Genomic DNA, 14,249 nt, shown 5'->3' on the forward strand with positions numbered 1-14,249 from the left:
GACCTCTGGTGATATAGCAACGTCTTCCATCAGATACATATAAGTGCCAAGTTGTACCTCCTTCGTTCCTACTCTTGCACCTTCGGATATCCTGGCCGGCACGAGTATCACGGGGGGCTGGCTGATGCGGAGCAGGTACTCCCCGACGACTCGGAGAGATACAAGCAGTGATCCATCTACGAACTGTCTTAAATTAGCCCATGCTCAGAGGGAAAGAAGAGACAAATACCTGTGGCCGCTTGTTGAAGAGTCGGTGGAATTCGCTGCACGCCGCCTCCAGGCCAGCTGCGTCGGTATTCACGTCAGCCCGACCTCGATTCACGAGTAACGGTTCGATCGCGGGAACAGCGTCTTCGAGTGCCTTGCGCTCTTCCGCGCTCAATTGATGTGCTTCCAAGTGCTGCGGTCGGTCCATGTCTGGCTGTGATCATAGCGAGGTCGATCGGAATTCGGGCCCCGCCATCATGTGACAGCTATCAGGCGGACTTCCGCTCATAGGCTTGCTGCACGACTAGTATGCGCCTACACAACAATGTCTCGAATGAGCTGCTTCACCTGGTCTCGGGTCATCTCCTTGACACCTACAAGGGCATTGTCGTCCTTTTCCCATGGATGACAAAGCTCTTTCTTGGCCATGCAATACTGGAGCTGAACTCCAAATGTCATCATCGTGATGTTGCCCGCCTTCATATCCGCAAGAGCCTGTTTATAGGCAGCCGTCATACCCTGTGACGTTTCTTCCCATCCATCACTCCCCAATACATCCTTCGCTACGTCTAGCATCTGCCTCTGCGTCATGTTGACATTGTGTATGTACACGGGGCGATTGAGCGTCTCTTCGGGCTTCAGGAGCGCACTGGCGCCTGCTCGCCCAATGTCCTGCAGCGTTGTCCAGGGCATGACGTTGTCTCCTTTGTCAAAGAAAGTGACCTTCTTCTCTTTCAGTTGAATGCCGGCAAACCCAGTCGCAAGGTTCCAGTCTAGGATAAGACCGGGTGTAATGACAGTGTATGTCATGCCCGTCTCCTTGAACTTCGCCTTCACGGCATCGTAGGCTGCCTTCTTGCGAGCGAATACTGGCACATCGTGAACTCCAGGCAGGTCTGGGTCCAAACCAAAGTCACTTGTAATGCTGACCAGCCATTAGTTTCGGAAGAGATCAACGGATGAATTTTCAGTTCACGTACAATCGATACACTCCTACTGCAGCACTCGCCTCAATGAGTCGGACAGGTGTTTCGCTGTCGTTGCTCTGAGTCGTGTCGATCACAGCATCTTGGCCTTGGACTGCATCCTTGAGCGACGACAGGGAGCTGTAGTCGACAACCTTTACTTCAACCCCGGCGGGATGCTTGGCTTCTTTTCGGGTAAGGACGGTAACTTGGAACCTCGCTTCGATCAATGCGTCGAGCACTTTGGCTCCGACACTGCCCTTGGCCTATATCAGAGTTTAACTAGTGCCCAGTTTTGAAGTTGAGTATACAAGAGTATTACCCCAGTGAGCGCAACTTTCTTAATGAGATGGGGCATCGTTTCGAATTTTTATCAATATGACAATTCGTGTGCTACGGTGTCAACTCTTCTTTTGGGGTTGGATTGGAACGCAGGGTCGTGAGTGCTGCTGAGTCCACACCTTTCTCATGGCGATTATTCAAGCTTTTTATAATTAATCCTTCTTGCCTTCTTATTTCCAGATCTACAAGTTTCATCTTGGAATGTCTTCAGGAGTTATGTCATCATGTTGCCTGGCTCGGATCCGAGTTAGCCGAGTTAGCTTTAGTAACCCCACGATCTCTTTACAAACAAGCTTATCCCGCCGCCACACCGATCTAAACATCCCTACAACGGGCCACATATAAGACGACGGGGCGCGGCACAGTATTTGGACAGGACTTAATCTACATTTGGAAAACGAGCTGTTTTCTTCGTGCTGTGCCGCTCGAAACCTAACTTGGTCAAGCCAGAGCGTGCTTTTCAATGCCATCGAGGATCCAGAGCTGGTTTCAAGCTGAAGATAGCACTTGGAAATTCGGGGAGTAGTGCTCATGATACCATGACGCAATGCAGTTTCTTCCATTAACGAGAGTCTAGTCATAAAAGTCTAGCAGATTTAAAATACATTATTGTGAAACCGGTTCCGCCTTGAGATGTCCAGGGCGTCCTTCCCCCCAATGCCTAGACATGAACCATGAACTGTAGGAAACACTGCCTCATTAAGTTGCAGATATGACTATGAATATCCTATCAATCCCCTCTATTTTTCTTTCTGACTTGGTCGTGAGAGTCTTGCAGGATGTATATAATCCTTTCAGACCTTAGTTTGTCGGGTCGTATTTCACCGTCTTCTTGATCTCGCCTTGTAGGAAGATTGGCGGTAGGTCGGTGACGTTGGCCAGGTCGGCGAACACTGCGCCGACGGCTGCGCTGCCTTTCTCCCTCTCGAACGCCTCGACACTCTCCCATTCCATCACGTTTCCGATCAGGTACGGCTGAGACTCGTCGTCCCGATAGTCCACGACTTTTAGAGATCGCAGGCCCAGTGGGCCAAAAACCTTGGTTGCCAGTTCGGTATGGACGTTGAGGTAGTGATCCATGTTGAAGTTGTATTTGCCGCTGGCGGGCCTGGCGAACATGACAGTGACAATGTAAGGCATGGTGATTAGAGTTTGAAGTGACTAGCTGGTAGTGTCTTGAGTGATTTGTGGTGAAGATAAGATGATGTGATTGTCTTGATTGCTTGATGATGCTGATAGAGTTGGAATTAATTCAAATCTGTTCCTGAACACTCTGGTGATATATATATTATCTTGGTGTCTCCTCAAGCTAGTATTGTAGACTATGGAAACCCAAACCCGCGGGAGACATATCCCAAACCCGCGGGCCACTTGCGAGGTCGAAAACCGATTGCATTCAGGGAAAGATGTTTATATCTATCTATTTTTAGGCTAGCAGGTCCTTGCTAAAACATAGATCACTTTCAATGAGATGGTTTCCGTCGTGTTGGTACTTCAACATCCCCGCGGCGATACCAATTCACATGAATTTGAGCCCTTTGGGATTCCTCGGAAGGATCAGGGGAACGAAATACCCACATTACTGTTGAGCTTTGTCATGTTTAGCCCAATTACCTCATCAACGGCTGTGTACGTGCGTTCAGCCCTAAATCCTTCTCTAGGCCAGATCTTGTTTTGGATTGAATGATGATTGGCTAGATCGTCACCATCACGAATAAGTGTCGGTTGTATCTCATTTTACGCCGCACGGTTTTCCCGAAATCCGTGGGGATAATTAAAACTGGCTTAGAGAACTTAGTTCAGACTTGCCAAGGAGCATAACTCTGATTGGTTATTTCGCTTACTCTTCCAATAGTTTTGAGTGAAACGACTCCACTATGGGTCAACTTAGTTGAAACCCACTCGAATCCTGCGCCGGTATATACCATCACTGGCCGGATCTGTCTCCTGACGGCACAGTTCTGTATCATCTCAAGGACGCTACGATTACAGATGGCTCGAAAGGGTAGAAACAAGGCGCAAACAGGTTGCATCACATGCCGGTATGTTTACTCTTTTCACAACGCCCACCAAGAGAGGGTGGAAAGAATAATCGGCACTCTGGGCAAGCTAACTGTTACTAGTATTCGAAAAATCAAGGTGAGGGCCGAGCGGCAGATGCTTTAATAGAAGTTCTCGCTGAGCTTTTCTGACATACTGGCGTAATCACATATAGTGTGACGAAAGGAAACCCCATTGCGCTCGATGTACGCAGACAGGGCGAAAATGCGATGGCTATTCCTCTCCAGAGCAATTGAGCATCCTGGCAGAGCCGCGGCAGTTGTTACCGGCCTGGGACCAACCAGCTGAAGCAAGGGCATTGCATTTCTTCCGCGCTCGAGTCGCGAAGTCATTATCAGGCCTCTATGATTCTTACTTCTGGAGTGGTCTCGTCCTGCAGCTCAGCAACTCCGAACCTATAGTGCGACACGCAGTCGTCGCCATCAGTTCGCTTTACGAGGACCTCTCGTGCAAAGGCAGGGAAGTAAGCCGACTTGCGACGAATCCCTTCGCCCTCTTCCACTACAATCATGCTGTACACAAATTGCGAGATGTACGATACGAGCCGCTTGTTCTGCTAGTCTGCCTCCTCTTCGTCTGCATCGAAGTCATACAAGACAATACGGAACAGGCTATTATTCATTGCCGGCATGGGCTTGCCATTCTGCAAAGTATTCAAACCACAGCTGTCTGGGCTCAGGATTATCTGGCTCCGATATTTCACCGACTAAGCCCGTTGCCGGTCTTCTACGCTCGATCTATGAATTCCATTCAAAACCCTCTGACACATATCCCTAAAAACTTTAACACTTTGCGTGAGGTTAACCTCGCCATCGAAAACATTATAGCCCGAAGGCTACAGCTTGCTTGTCGCGGAGATGAGTATCTTTACGGCTGCCTCCGTAACCAGGCGATCTGGCCTAGATCATCACCTGCTGAGACAGAGCTCAAGCAGGCGATTGGACATTTCGTGCCAGCTCTGGCAAGGTTTGGCAAACATCTGCAGAAGCAGGGGTGGTCAGGTGATACTGAAGCTTGGTTTCTTTGCTGCGAGTTGCGGGCTGAGTTCTGCAGAATCTGGATTACAATAGCACAAGATCCTGACGAGACGGCTTACGACGAATTTATCGAGAAATTTCGCTACATGGTCGACATTGCGAGACATTTGAGTTCGAAGATGAAGCAGCGAACCGAGATTCCCAAGGGACCAGAGTTCCGATTCGAAATAGGATACCTGATGATTACTCATATCGTCGTCATGAAATGCCGCGATCTTGTCACTCGCCTCGAAGCCCTTGAATTAGTTAAAACATACACTGCAAAGAGGGAAAACTTCTGGGACTCTGAAATTATGTACGAGCTTGGTAGACGAGTTATCGAGGTTGAACAGAATATGATTCTGAACGAGAAGGATGTGCCAATAGGTTGGGTGTCATTGACGGATTTCCCCCCCGAGGAGAGACGAGTTCGCGATATTCATTTCGACAAGAATCGCGTTATCCATGCCGAGGTCGATGGACTGAAAGTCATGGGTAAGCCAGTAAGCTTCATCATGCGTGACGCCGGAGGGACCGTCTATCTCCAACATGAATTTATCTGGGTAGATCCGGTAAGCTCCTTTCTCCCTTCCTTTAGTGAAACAAATAGCTTTGCACTTGAACATGTTTCTAACTGCGCTCTCCAGAGTAACAGTCACGCCAGGCCACAGTTGAGGAAACTAGATAAATGCCACATAGAGCCTTATTTGAGTTATCCCGGCGGCTGAAATATTCGAATCTGGACATCACAATGAACAATCCCCTATTCCGGCTTCTTGCCAGTTATAACGCGGTACTCCAACCAGAAACGGGCTTTCAGGGACTCAATATCGGCTTTGAGATCCCTTTCTATCTTCTCGATCTTGTCATCTGACCAGCCTAGTCCCTTGGTCCAGACCACTTTTCACGCGGGTAGATAACGAGGATAACAATCTCCGCCCATTATGCGTCCGACTTCCTTTTCCTTGGCATTTTCGGACCATTCACCAAACGGAGCACGATAGGTTTTGACTTGAACATCTACGAAGCCCTGTTCCCTCATATATGCATCAAACTTTCACGTTTGGCCTCAATCGAGACCGAGAGCTGGAATTCCCCTCGAAAGCCCATCCAGAAGCAATGCGCCCGAGCAAGCTGGGTCAAGATACCCATCGTGGTGGAAGGGCCATATGCAATCCTGCAGCTCGAAACAACCACCTGGTGCTAAATTGTTGTATGCCTGGGCGAATAACCTGGGAAAGTCTAGCTGGATGGTGAATAAGAGTCGTCCATGGATGATGTCGAACAACTCTGGAAAAGTCCAATCTTGTTGGATATCTAGGACCTCAAAATTGAAGTTGGAGGGTGGGCTACTATTGTTAGCTCCGGCTCAATTCTACGATTTGGCGCGACATAGTTAGGATCGAGAGCCTCAGTCACATCAACACCGGTCACCGTTGATTCTGGGTACTTCTTTGCTATTTTGACGGTTAAATGAAGCTGGCAGAGTTTGAAGGGTTTACGAACCAAAATCGTGAGCCCATTTTGCTAGTGATAGTTAGGAACACAAGGCCAACGTAGGAACACAAATGACGTACCGGTTCCTGTTGCAAGATCAGGGACATTCCTCGGTTTCTGTTTTAAAGTGCTTACGAGCAATTCTCCATCAAGCAATAGTGTCAGCGCAACATCTTGATAGTCTAAGCCGGTTAGTCTCAGCAATCAGCTTCAAAGGAATAATTTCTTACTAAGACGTTGTCTCTCGACCTACTCAAGAATTTAGCTGATATTGCGGGTATCTGTGAAGGGTGGCACGTACTTCTATAGCGCTGTCCGCAACATAGACTATGATAGCTGTTAGATCTCCAATTACCACAAAGTCCAGGTCGTGTCATACCGATATTGTCTCCTGTGATTTCCTCTTTGGCGCGGTATTATGTGTGCCGGACGACATGTCTCCTTGAAACTCTTCAGAGATTATCTTGGGTGAACAATATCAGAATTAGTCCTTGACATTGTTATCTGGGAAGAAGAGCTGCCCTCTTCAGACGGATTTCGTGTGATGGGACGAAATGGAACTTGTTTAGTAATCTTTATTCGAGAATCCATGGTCAGGATGATCTTTCTTGGTGATTGAGGGGGAGAGGATCAATCCTTTGAGGCACAGAACACGTCCTAGGCCCACAAACACTGCAAGGGGAAAAGCTGCGTATACGACCTATGAAACTGTAGCAAAATGCTAGTACTTCTGTAGTTACACTACTTCCGATGGCTAATATTTTCTCTTGATCTGCACGGTGTGGACGTAACCACGTTGACTATCACACTTAACCCTGTGAGCTTAAAGGACGGCGCCTGTTTGAATATGATCCCTGGTAAACAGGCGTCCCGCCAAAAATGCTCTGTGCACATGGCAACTTACAATAACTCAATATGATTGTGCCGCAGTCTCAGTAATTACTAATCAATTATCTGAAATGCAATACAGAGCTTTGCCTTGTACAATTTGATTCGGACGACCGAGACGTAAACCGGGAGAGGTCTTAAATCCAATTCCGTGTCGGACTTCTAGAATGTGGAAACACAAACCCGAAGCTACTTGTCGGCAGCCGACCCCATGAAAGAACAAGCCATTGTTTTATGAGACTTAAATAGGCATCCTTTTTAAGGTATCATTCCCCTTTCCATAACAATCGTTCATCAGCTGTGTACCTTCGTCGCTCACTCGATACATTACAGAATGCTTCTCCAATTCCTCCTACATCTTGTAGGACCTACTGCGTAGGCGCGCAAGTGACAATTCAACGCCAATTCCTGTTGGATAGTGCCCACCTGGCGGGACAAACACGTCGCTTTCTCTTAGAAAGAACCTAAGGCTTTTGTCATTCAATCTCAATCTTGCTACCCCCAGTAATGTTGATGACTGCAGTCTTAACGATGCAGATTCAATCTAGCCAGCATGACGGGGCCGAAGAACAGGGCCTGGCGCCACCGCTTCATTGTCTAGGCCACCATCGCCAATCAATATGCCGCTGATGCTGTCCCAAGGTATTCCAGCCATCAGGAACGAAAATCGCTTTCCCAAAGATCGGGCTCAGACTGCTGAAGACCAACTGTAAGATGAAATAAAAAGTGAAGCATTAACGATGGCTCCTCGAGTTTGGAGCTTTCAAGGAAATTCTAGGTTGATGTCGAATTATTGGGCGCATTGTGAGGCAGTGCTCGATCAATTAGGCCACAGTATATCAGCCACATAGGATTCTCACCCCTCGATTACGATTGTTCCCCCACTTCCAGGATTCATGATACCTCAACCTCCACGATCATATCGCTGGCTTTAACCTCTTTGAGGAGCCGCGCCTCGGATCACAGGTTGCAGCTGCAACCTGCACTGCACGATGGATCCCATCACGGCCGTCTCAGTTGCGGCGGCAGTTGTGCAGTTCTCTGATTTTGGCGCTCGCCTGCTGAAGGAGACTACGAAGACGTACAAATCGGTGTCGGGAATGACATCGGATATTGTTGAACTGTCTACGATCGGGGTAGACCTACACCAGCTTAGTTCCAGTATAGAGGAAAAGTCGTCTCGCCTAGTGGACCTTAGCGATGGGTTGAGCACTTCAGAGCAGACATTGCTCAGGCTTTGTCATACGGCCCAGGAACTGTCCAAAGAGTTGGGAAATGCCCTCAACCAGCTGCAGACACACAACACTGGCAAATTAAAGCTGGCAGTGGAGAGTTTTGCGGTTGCGTTACGCAAATGCTGGTCTCGCGATAGGATCGATGGTTTCCGTGAACGGATCACTGATGTGAGACGGCAGATGATGATGGCTATGTTGACATTCCTCTGGTGCGTTATTTATTTTCATTTGTCAAGTAGGTTAGTTTGGGCATAACGTTCTAACAGAAGCACCAGGGAGGAGTCAAAGTCCGGAGCGCATGATGTTCAGAAACTTTCACGACAACAAAATGATATGATATCCACACTCAACCAAATAGACGACAGCACCCAAACACTTAATAAGACATTAATTCAGGTAGTCAACAATACCAAGTCCAGTGAAGATCGAGAGTACGAAGAAGCCGTGGAATCCTTTTGGTCATCCGATTGGAATAACAAAACTGACAGCTTAGAAGAGGACACGAAAGCGGAAGTGGGTGCGAAAGCAGTAGAGAACACGGGAGACTTAATCTACGCTAGATCTATAACCAAAAGCTTGGATTTCGATGACATCAGCTCGAGAGAAACAGCGATATTCAAGGCTTACAAAGAAACTTTCGAGTGGCTCCTGAAGACGCCACGACTTACTCCAGATGGTACGCCTCGCTGGTCTGACTTCCTGTCATGGCTCACCGGTCCATCCGAAGATATATACTGGATGACAGGCAAGCCGGGATCTGGAAAGTCTACTTTGATGAAGTTCATCTCATCTCATTCAAAAATGATACAACCCTTGAGGGATTGGGCGGACCCGAGGCCTTGCCTTGTTGCGAGCTTTTATTTCTGGAATGCCGGGAGTGCAATGCAGAAAACGCAAGAAGGACTCCTCAGAACGCTTCTATACCAGTGTCTCAAACAACAGCCTCAGATCGTCCCAAAGCTGTGTCCTAAACGGTGGGCTCTGTGCAAGGTCTTCGGTGTTAGTGCATTACAAACAGCCCCGATGTGGAACAAGGAAGAATTGCTTGAGACCTTCTCCGCTCTCAACATGTTAGCTGGTCAGGATTTCAACCTGGCCCTCTTTATTGATGGTCTTGACGAACTCGACGGAGATCATAAGCAACTCATTGACCTCATCAGGCCGTTTCGCTCAAATCCGGGCACCAAAATATGCGTCAGCAGTCGGCCGTGGAATGTATTCGTTGACGCCTTCTCTTGTGGTCCGAGTTTGAGATTACAAGATCTTACTCGTGGGGATATCGAGCTCTTCGTTGACGGCAAGTTCAACTCGACACCTGCCTTCCGAGAGCTGCAAGATGCTCTACCAGACGATGCTAGTCGTCTCATGGAAGCCATCATCGAGAAGGCTCAAGGCGTTTTCCTCTGGGTGGCTGTCGTTGTCAACACCATCTTGGAGAGCATCACCGAGGGTGATAACCTGTCTGACCTGAAAACCATGGTGAACGAGCTTCCCAGTGACTTGTCAGAGCTTTACGATGGAATCTGGTGCCGAATCAAACCTAGATACATCGCCCACTCCTCTCAACTCTTTCAGATTTACAAAGCAATCTTAGGCGAAGAATCCGTAATCACAATGTGGCTCGCCAATGAAAATGACCCATATGATACAGATCTTAGTACGATCGCCTTTGGGCGCATCAAACTAATCATTCAAACTATGAAGAGAAGGCTGGACAGCAGAACAAGAGGCCTCCTGGAGGTGACGGATGGCCACGTCGATTATCTACATCGAAGCGTCGCCGAGTGGGTGAATTTCAAGTGGTCGGTAATATGCTCGGAGGCACCGGTTGATTTCGACCCAAACCTGGCGCTCCTGAAGGCAGTAACTGTTGAGATGTCTAGAGTAAAGAAGGGCATCAAAGACGGCGGACATACCATCATAGAGGATTTCTGGAGGGCGGTCCAGGCGTGCCTGCGGTATGCGGCTCGGGTCCGCGATTATTCACCCAACTTCCGTGAACTCATTGAGATCCTGGATCGACTGGACAAACAGTGCGCCGAGGTTGCCGCGTTCAATCCACGCGGCGATCCGGTGCCGCCCATATATGCCGGGGCCTTTACCCCTGAAAGTATCGAAAAACGTCAAGGCCTGCCTCACTGGTCAACCACGCAGGTTCGCAACGAACCCGACATCTCCTTCCTGGCCCTCACAGCACAGTTCGCCATCTCTCCTTATGTGCGGGCCAAGGTGACGGCCGAGCCAAGCCTGGTGATCCCAGGCCCAGAATCTTGTTCCATATTATCTCACGCCGTGTTTGGCCTGGCGGGATTCACCGATCTCCACGTGCGCGACAGGCCTCTTGAATCAGGCTTCCCAGGTCCTACATCCCGATATCAACTTATCCAGTTCCTGATAGAAACGGAGGTCGCTGCAACGACAGACGACAGTATAAAGAAGCAGGAAAGCGCTTCAAGACAACTTGCCATATATCAGCGTCTCGTGGATAACCGTTTCAATGGTGGCATAGTACAGATGCCTGATGGGTCTCTAGAAGGGTATTATGAGGCTGTTTGCAAACTATTTGAAATGAACAGTGATACAAGAAAGTTGAAGAGTCTCAATAAGGAGAGAGGCCCCGGAAGAGAAGACCACATCAGCGAGAAGACCGACAAAAAGGAACCTAGCAAGTCAACTCCAAGGTCTAGACAACGTTTTGTCAAGCGAATACAGAAGCTATTCAAAGACAAGCCCTCATCTTAAAAGATGTTGAGCGTCTTTAAGTATTAAGGATTGATGATGCCTCTTCACACATGTTACACTAAGAAACAATGCAAGATACGAAGCTACGAAAATGACAATACCCATATCATTCTTGACTACTACTCTTGACTTGAACGAGGTCCTCGGATTTTAGATCAACATGAGCATCATAATCCCTCAAAACATGAAACCACAGCTATGCAGAAACTTGCGAGATGATTGAATCATTAATTTTTATTCGTGGCTTAGCGCAGGTCATACAACTGACTACCTAGGAACCTGTTTCGCAAGGAGTCTCCTTAAGACTCCATACCACGCGGTCCCCTTTTTCGTTTTTTGCCGCTTTATGATTTCCCGCCGCCGCCCCGGTCATGTATATTCATTAATCCTCCCCAAGATCGGGAAAAACACAATTCGCTTATTATGCTGGTTTTTTTGTTCGGAAACGGTCGTCTCTCCTGGACACACACACCAGACCCAAAAAAAACTTTGTGGCCCAGACCATCAGCCTTCCCTCGACTGTGTTTCCGTGGTATCACTATGCAAACCCCCCCTTTCCCATGATAATGTATAGATGCTGCAACCAAAACTCTCTCTTGCCTCTCCCTGGCAACGAAACGAAACGCGCATGCACCCACGCCCCTTCGATGGAAACTAGGCAACGCGCGTTCTCCTAACAAGCAAAAAAAGTACTACGCCCCCTACATGACGACGCACTCGCGCTCGGGCACGCCCGCCTTGCTGACGCCTTTCTCCTCGTCGCCAGCCCGACTCTTCGACTTGCCCCTCTTCTTCTTGTTGTTGTTGTGGTGGTGGTGGTGGTGATGGTGATGGTGATGCTCCTTGCCGTTCGTCCCGTCCACCAGGTGTTCGCCGTCCGGCAAGATTGTCTGCTCGTCTTCCACCGCCTCCACGCCACCTTCCTCGCGAAGGGGCTCCTTGCTCTGCCGGCCGAGGCCGAGACGAGACATCGTGATACTAATCCGGTTCTCGCCAGCCTGGCTGGGTGGCCGGCTCCGGTTGCCGGACTTGGTGAACTTCGCTGCGGCCCGTGATAGTCTCTGCGCGGTGCTTTCCTCGTTCGGCGTGATCGCCGGGGAGTGGCCGCCCTCTGGTGTGATCGCGGGCGTGACGGCCGTGGACTCTGTAAACGTCAAGCTGCCACGGCGCGACGAGTTCGTGCCAAGGAGCGTGGATGACGAGTAAGGGTCTTCGTCGACTGTCAGGCTCACGCGTGGCGGACGCTCCATCTCGGACGAGAAGCGGATGCTTGGGCCGGTCGAATTGGTCAGACCGTCAAAGTAGCCACTAGTCTGCCTTGACAATCCGATCTTCTCCCCGTCAATGCCTGGAGTTGTTGTGCCTCCCACGTTGATGGCCGAGTCGTTATAAGACGGTGGGTCCGTCTCCGAATCGACCGTGGAGGATGTAGTCACATCGACCATCGGTACGATCTGGTAGAACAGGAGATAGGGCATCTCCTCCTTCAAAGACTCCTTGATGTCATCTACATAGGTCACTCGACTCTCGATGTTAAGATCGTCGAACTTGACCCATTGTGCTTCCTCATAGTCCGGTGGGGGGTCGCTGTCATGCCGACGGTTATCCGTGAGCAGCTTCGGGGCGACGCGAGCGAAGGAGATGTAATGTCCGCTGTGCAGAGAATCGCCTCGATGGCAGACAACCGACTGGAGCACGAGCTTGTACTCGGCGCTCAGGCCAGCATCCTCTTCCAGCCTCACATCGTCGACCATCATGAAATGCGGTAACCTGAGACTGTCTGGGATATCAATAAACGTGTTCTGACGCTTGAACTCGCCCTTCTCCGTCATCATGTACCGTTTCAGACAGATGCCGACAACAGGACGCTGATTGAAGTGTTTTGCAACCTCAACATCTGTTTGAGGCTCTGCATTCGAAGCTGCGTTCCAGGCTAGATGACAATCAGTAACTTCCCTGCGGATCTGTCAAGATGAGCTGGACTTACGTATTAACCTGAAGAACTGCCAAGCAGGTATTGTGACAGCTTTCACGACAGTTGACCCTGTCCGCTTCGCCCTTTGCAGCAGTGTGGTTCCGTCCACTTCTGTTGGCTGACCTTTCTCGTCTAGAACAACTCGCTGAATAATGCTGGTCGATCTGTGCCGCGGCGTTGGCCGTACTGTTGTTGGAGATGATGACGAAGCCGGCGAGTCTGCATGTGTCCACCGCCGTTGTAATTGGGACATCTCCACCTGGTCGGCGGCTTCCGACTCTGCGCCGTCGTTATCCGTCACAATACGGATAGTGTTTTTGGGAGTCAGGACAGGCCTCTCTCCCCTTTTCTCTTCTAGGCTGTCCCGTAAAACATCGACCTTGGTGTTGAAATACTCCTCGAGGCAGTCTTCCAGCTTGATGCCTTTGCCTTCTGGGTCAGCAGGAACCGCAAGATTCAAAAGGCGTTCATAAACGACTTTGTGATCATCAGCATCGCCTTTTCCTTGATGGAATAGGTCCACCTGTAGTGTTAATAGGGGTAGCTGTAACGTTTCGGTAATAAAGGCAAAAGCCTCTGAAGTGTCTTGCTGTTCCAATAGAGAGGCGTCTTGCCAGCCGCATGCTGCCAAAGCGTCTTGTATTAACTTTGTCTGTATGAAAGTTAGCTGCCCGTTGCCTCCTTTGCACTTTCAGGGTCCTCATACCATATCCGTGTGGATCAGTTTTCCGCTCCTCAGCATGTTGACCCAAAGGCGAACGAGAGTAGCCAATTTCCGCTGCGCTTCATCATTGGAGTCGTTCTTGAGCATGCACTCGAATGCCTCGAGTTTCGCGAACATGGCGAAGAGCAGAGCGTCTAGGTAGCATGTCACGTTCCCCCTATTCTCGGCCCCGAGCATCGACACATTTGGGTTGTATGGCATGATAATGCCTGAAAATGATTTTTGCTGTAAAAGTAGAATCTCGAGGGCCTTTTCGACGTCGCCATTGGCGTACATGCCGGTCAATGCGAAGTGGATATACTGATCAGAGATGTCGTGCATGTTCATCTCAGCTAAACGCTTTGAAATATCTTCGATCTAGGAGACTGTCAGGACGTGCGTGCTCTTTGACTGTGCGCCGGATTGGGCAGACGGACCTTGGCTGCTTCCTTCTCCTTGTCCTCGTCTTCCTTTACTGATTGCTTCCCATTTTCGTTCCTGAACATCGAGAAGAATGCCTCGGCAGAGAGAGGGCGGGTCTACATCATGGCAAGGAAGGTCAGCTCAGAGCTTCGGGCCGCAGCAAAAGAATGCCGGATTAGCAAGCACTTACTCGGT

At 49.4% G+C, this 14,249-nt stretch overlaps 5 protein-coding genes across 5 annotated transcripts; 2 read left to right on the plus strand and 3 right to left on the minus strand.

Annotated features, from left to right (window-relative positions):
• Positions 1 to 522: 522 nt before the first annotated feature.
• Positions 523 to 1,530, minus strand: UCRPA7_4957 (putative isoflavone reductase family protein; the record flags this gene model as incomplete). Its single annotated transcript, XM_007917511.1, has 3 exons — positions 523 to 1,132; positions 1,188 to 1,438; positions 1,495 to 1,530. 3 exons carry the CDS (start codon positions 1,528 to 1,530, stop codon positions 523 to 525), a joined length of 897 nt encoding a protein of 298 aa, XP_007915702.1.
• Positions 1,531 to 2,315: 785 nt separating this feature from the next.
• On the minus strand, positions 2,316 to 2,654 carry UCRPA7_4958 (putative ethyl tert-butyl ether degradation protein; the record flags this gene model as incomplete). The annotated part of the gene is made up of 1 exon (XM_007917519.1): positions 2,316 to 2,654. One exon carries the CDS (start codon positions 2,652 to 2,654, stop codon positions 2,316 to 2,318), a length of 339 nt encoding a protein of 112 aa, XP_007915710.1.
• A 2,077-nt stretch (positions 2,655 to 4,731) lies between these two features.
• On the plus strand, positions 4,732 to 5,243 carry UCRPA7_4959 (putative c6 zinc finger domain protein; the record flags this gene model as incomplete). The annotated part of the gene is made up of 2 exons (XM_007917512.1): positions 4,732 to 5,086; positions 5,239 to 5,243. The coding sequence occupies 2 exons, from the start codon at positions 4,732 to 4,734 to the stop codon at positions 5,241 to 5,243; spliced, it is 360 nt and encodes a 119-aa protein (XP_007915703.1).
• A 4,036-nt stretch (positions 5,244 to 9,279) lies between these two features.
• UCRPA7_4960 (hypothetical protein) lies at positions 9,280 to 10,953 on the plus strand (the record flags this gene model as incomplete). Its single annotated transcript, XM_007917509.1, has 1 exon — positions 9,280 to 10,953. One exon carries the CDS (start codon positions 9,280 to 9,282, stop codon positions 10,951 to 10,953), a length of 1,674 nt encoding a protein of 557 aa, XP_007915700.1.
• Positions 10,954 to 11,654: 701 nt separating this feature from the next.
• UCRPA7_4961 (putative ubiquitin c-terminal hydrolase family protein) lies at positions 11,655 to 14,137 on the minus strand (the record flags this gene model as incomplete). Its single annotated transcript, XM_007917510.1, has 4 exons — positions 11,655 to 12,886; positions 12,941 to 13,451; positions 13,635 to 14,009; positions 14,069 to 14,137. 4 exons carry the CDS (start codon positions 14,135 to 14,137, stop codon positions 11,655 to 11,657), a joined length of 2,187 nt encoding a protein of 728 aa, XP_007915701.1.
• Positions 14,138 to 14,249: the final 112 nt, after the last annotated feature.

This window comes from Phaeoacremonium minimum, assembly GCF_000392275.1.
Source record: "Phaeoacremonium minimum UCRPA7 unplaced genomic scaffold PA7_03_scaffold_376, whole genome shotgun sequence".
NCBI classification, from domain to species: domain Eukaryota; kingdom Fungi; phylum Ascomycota; class Sordariomycetes; order Togniniales; family Togniniaceae; genus Phaeoacremonium; species Phaeoacremonium minimum.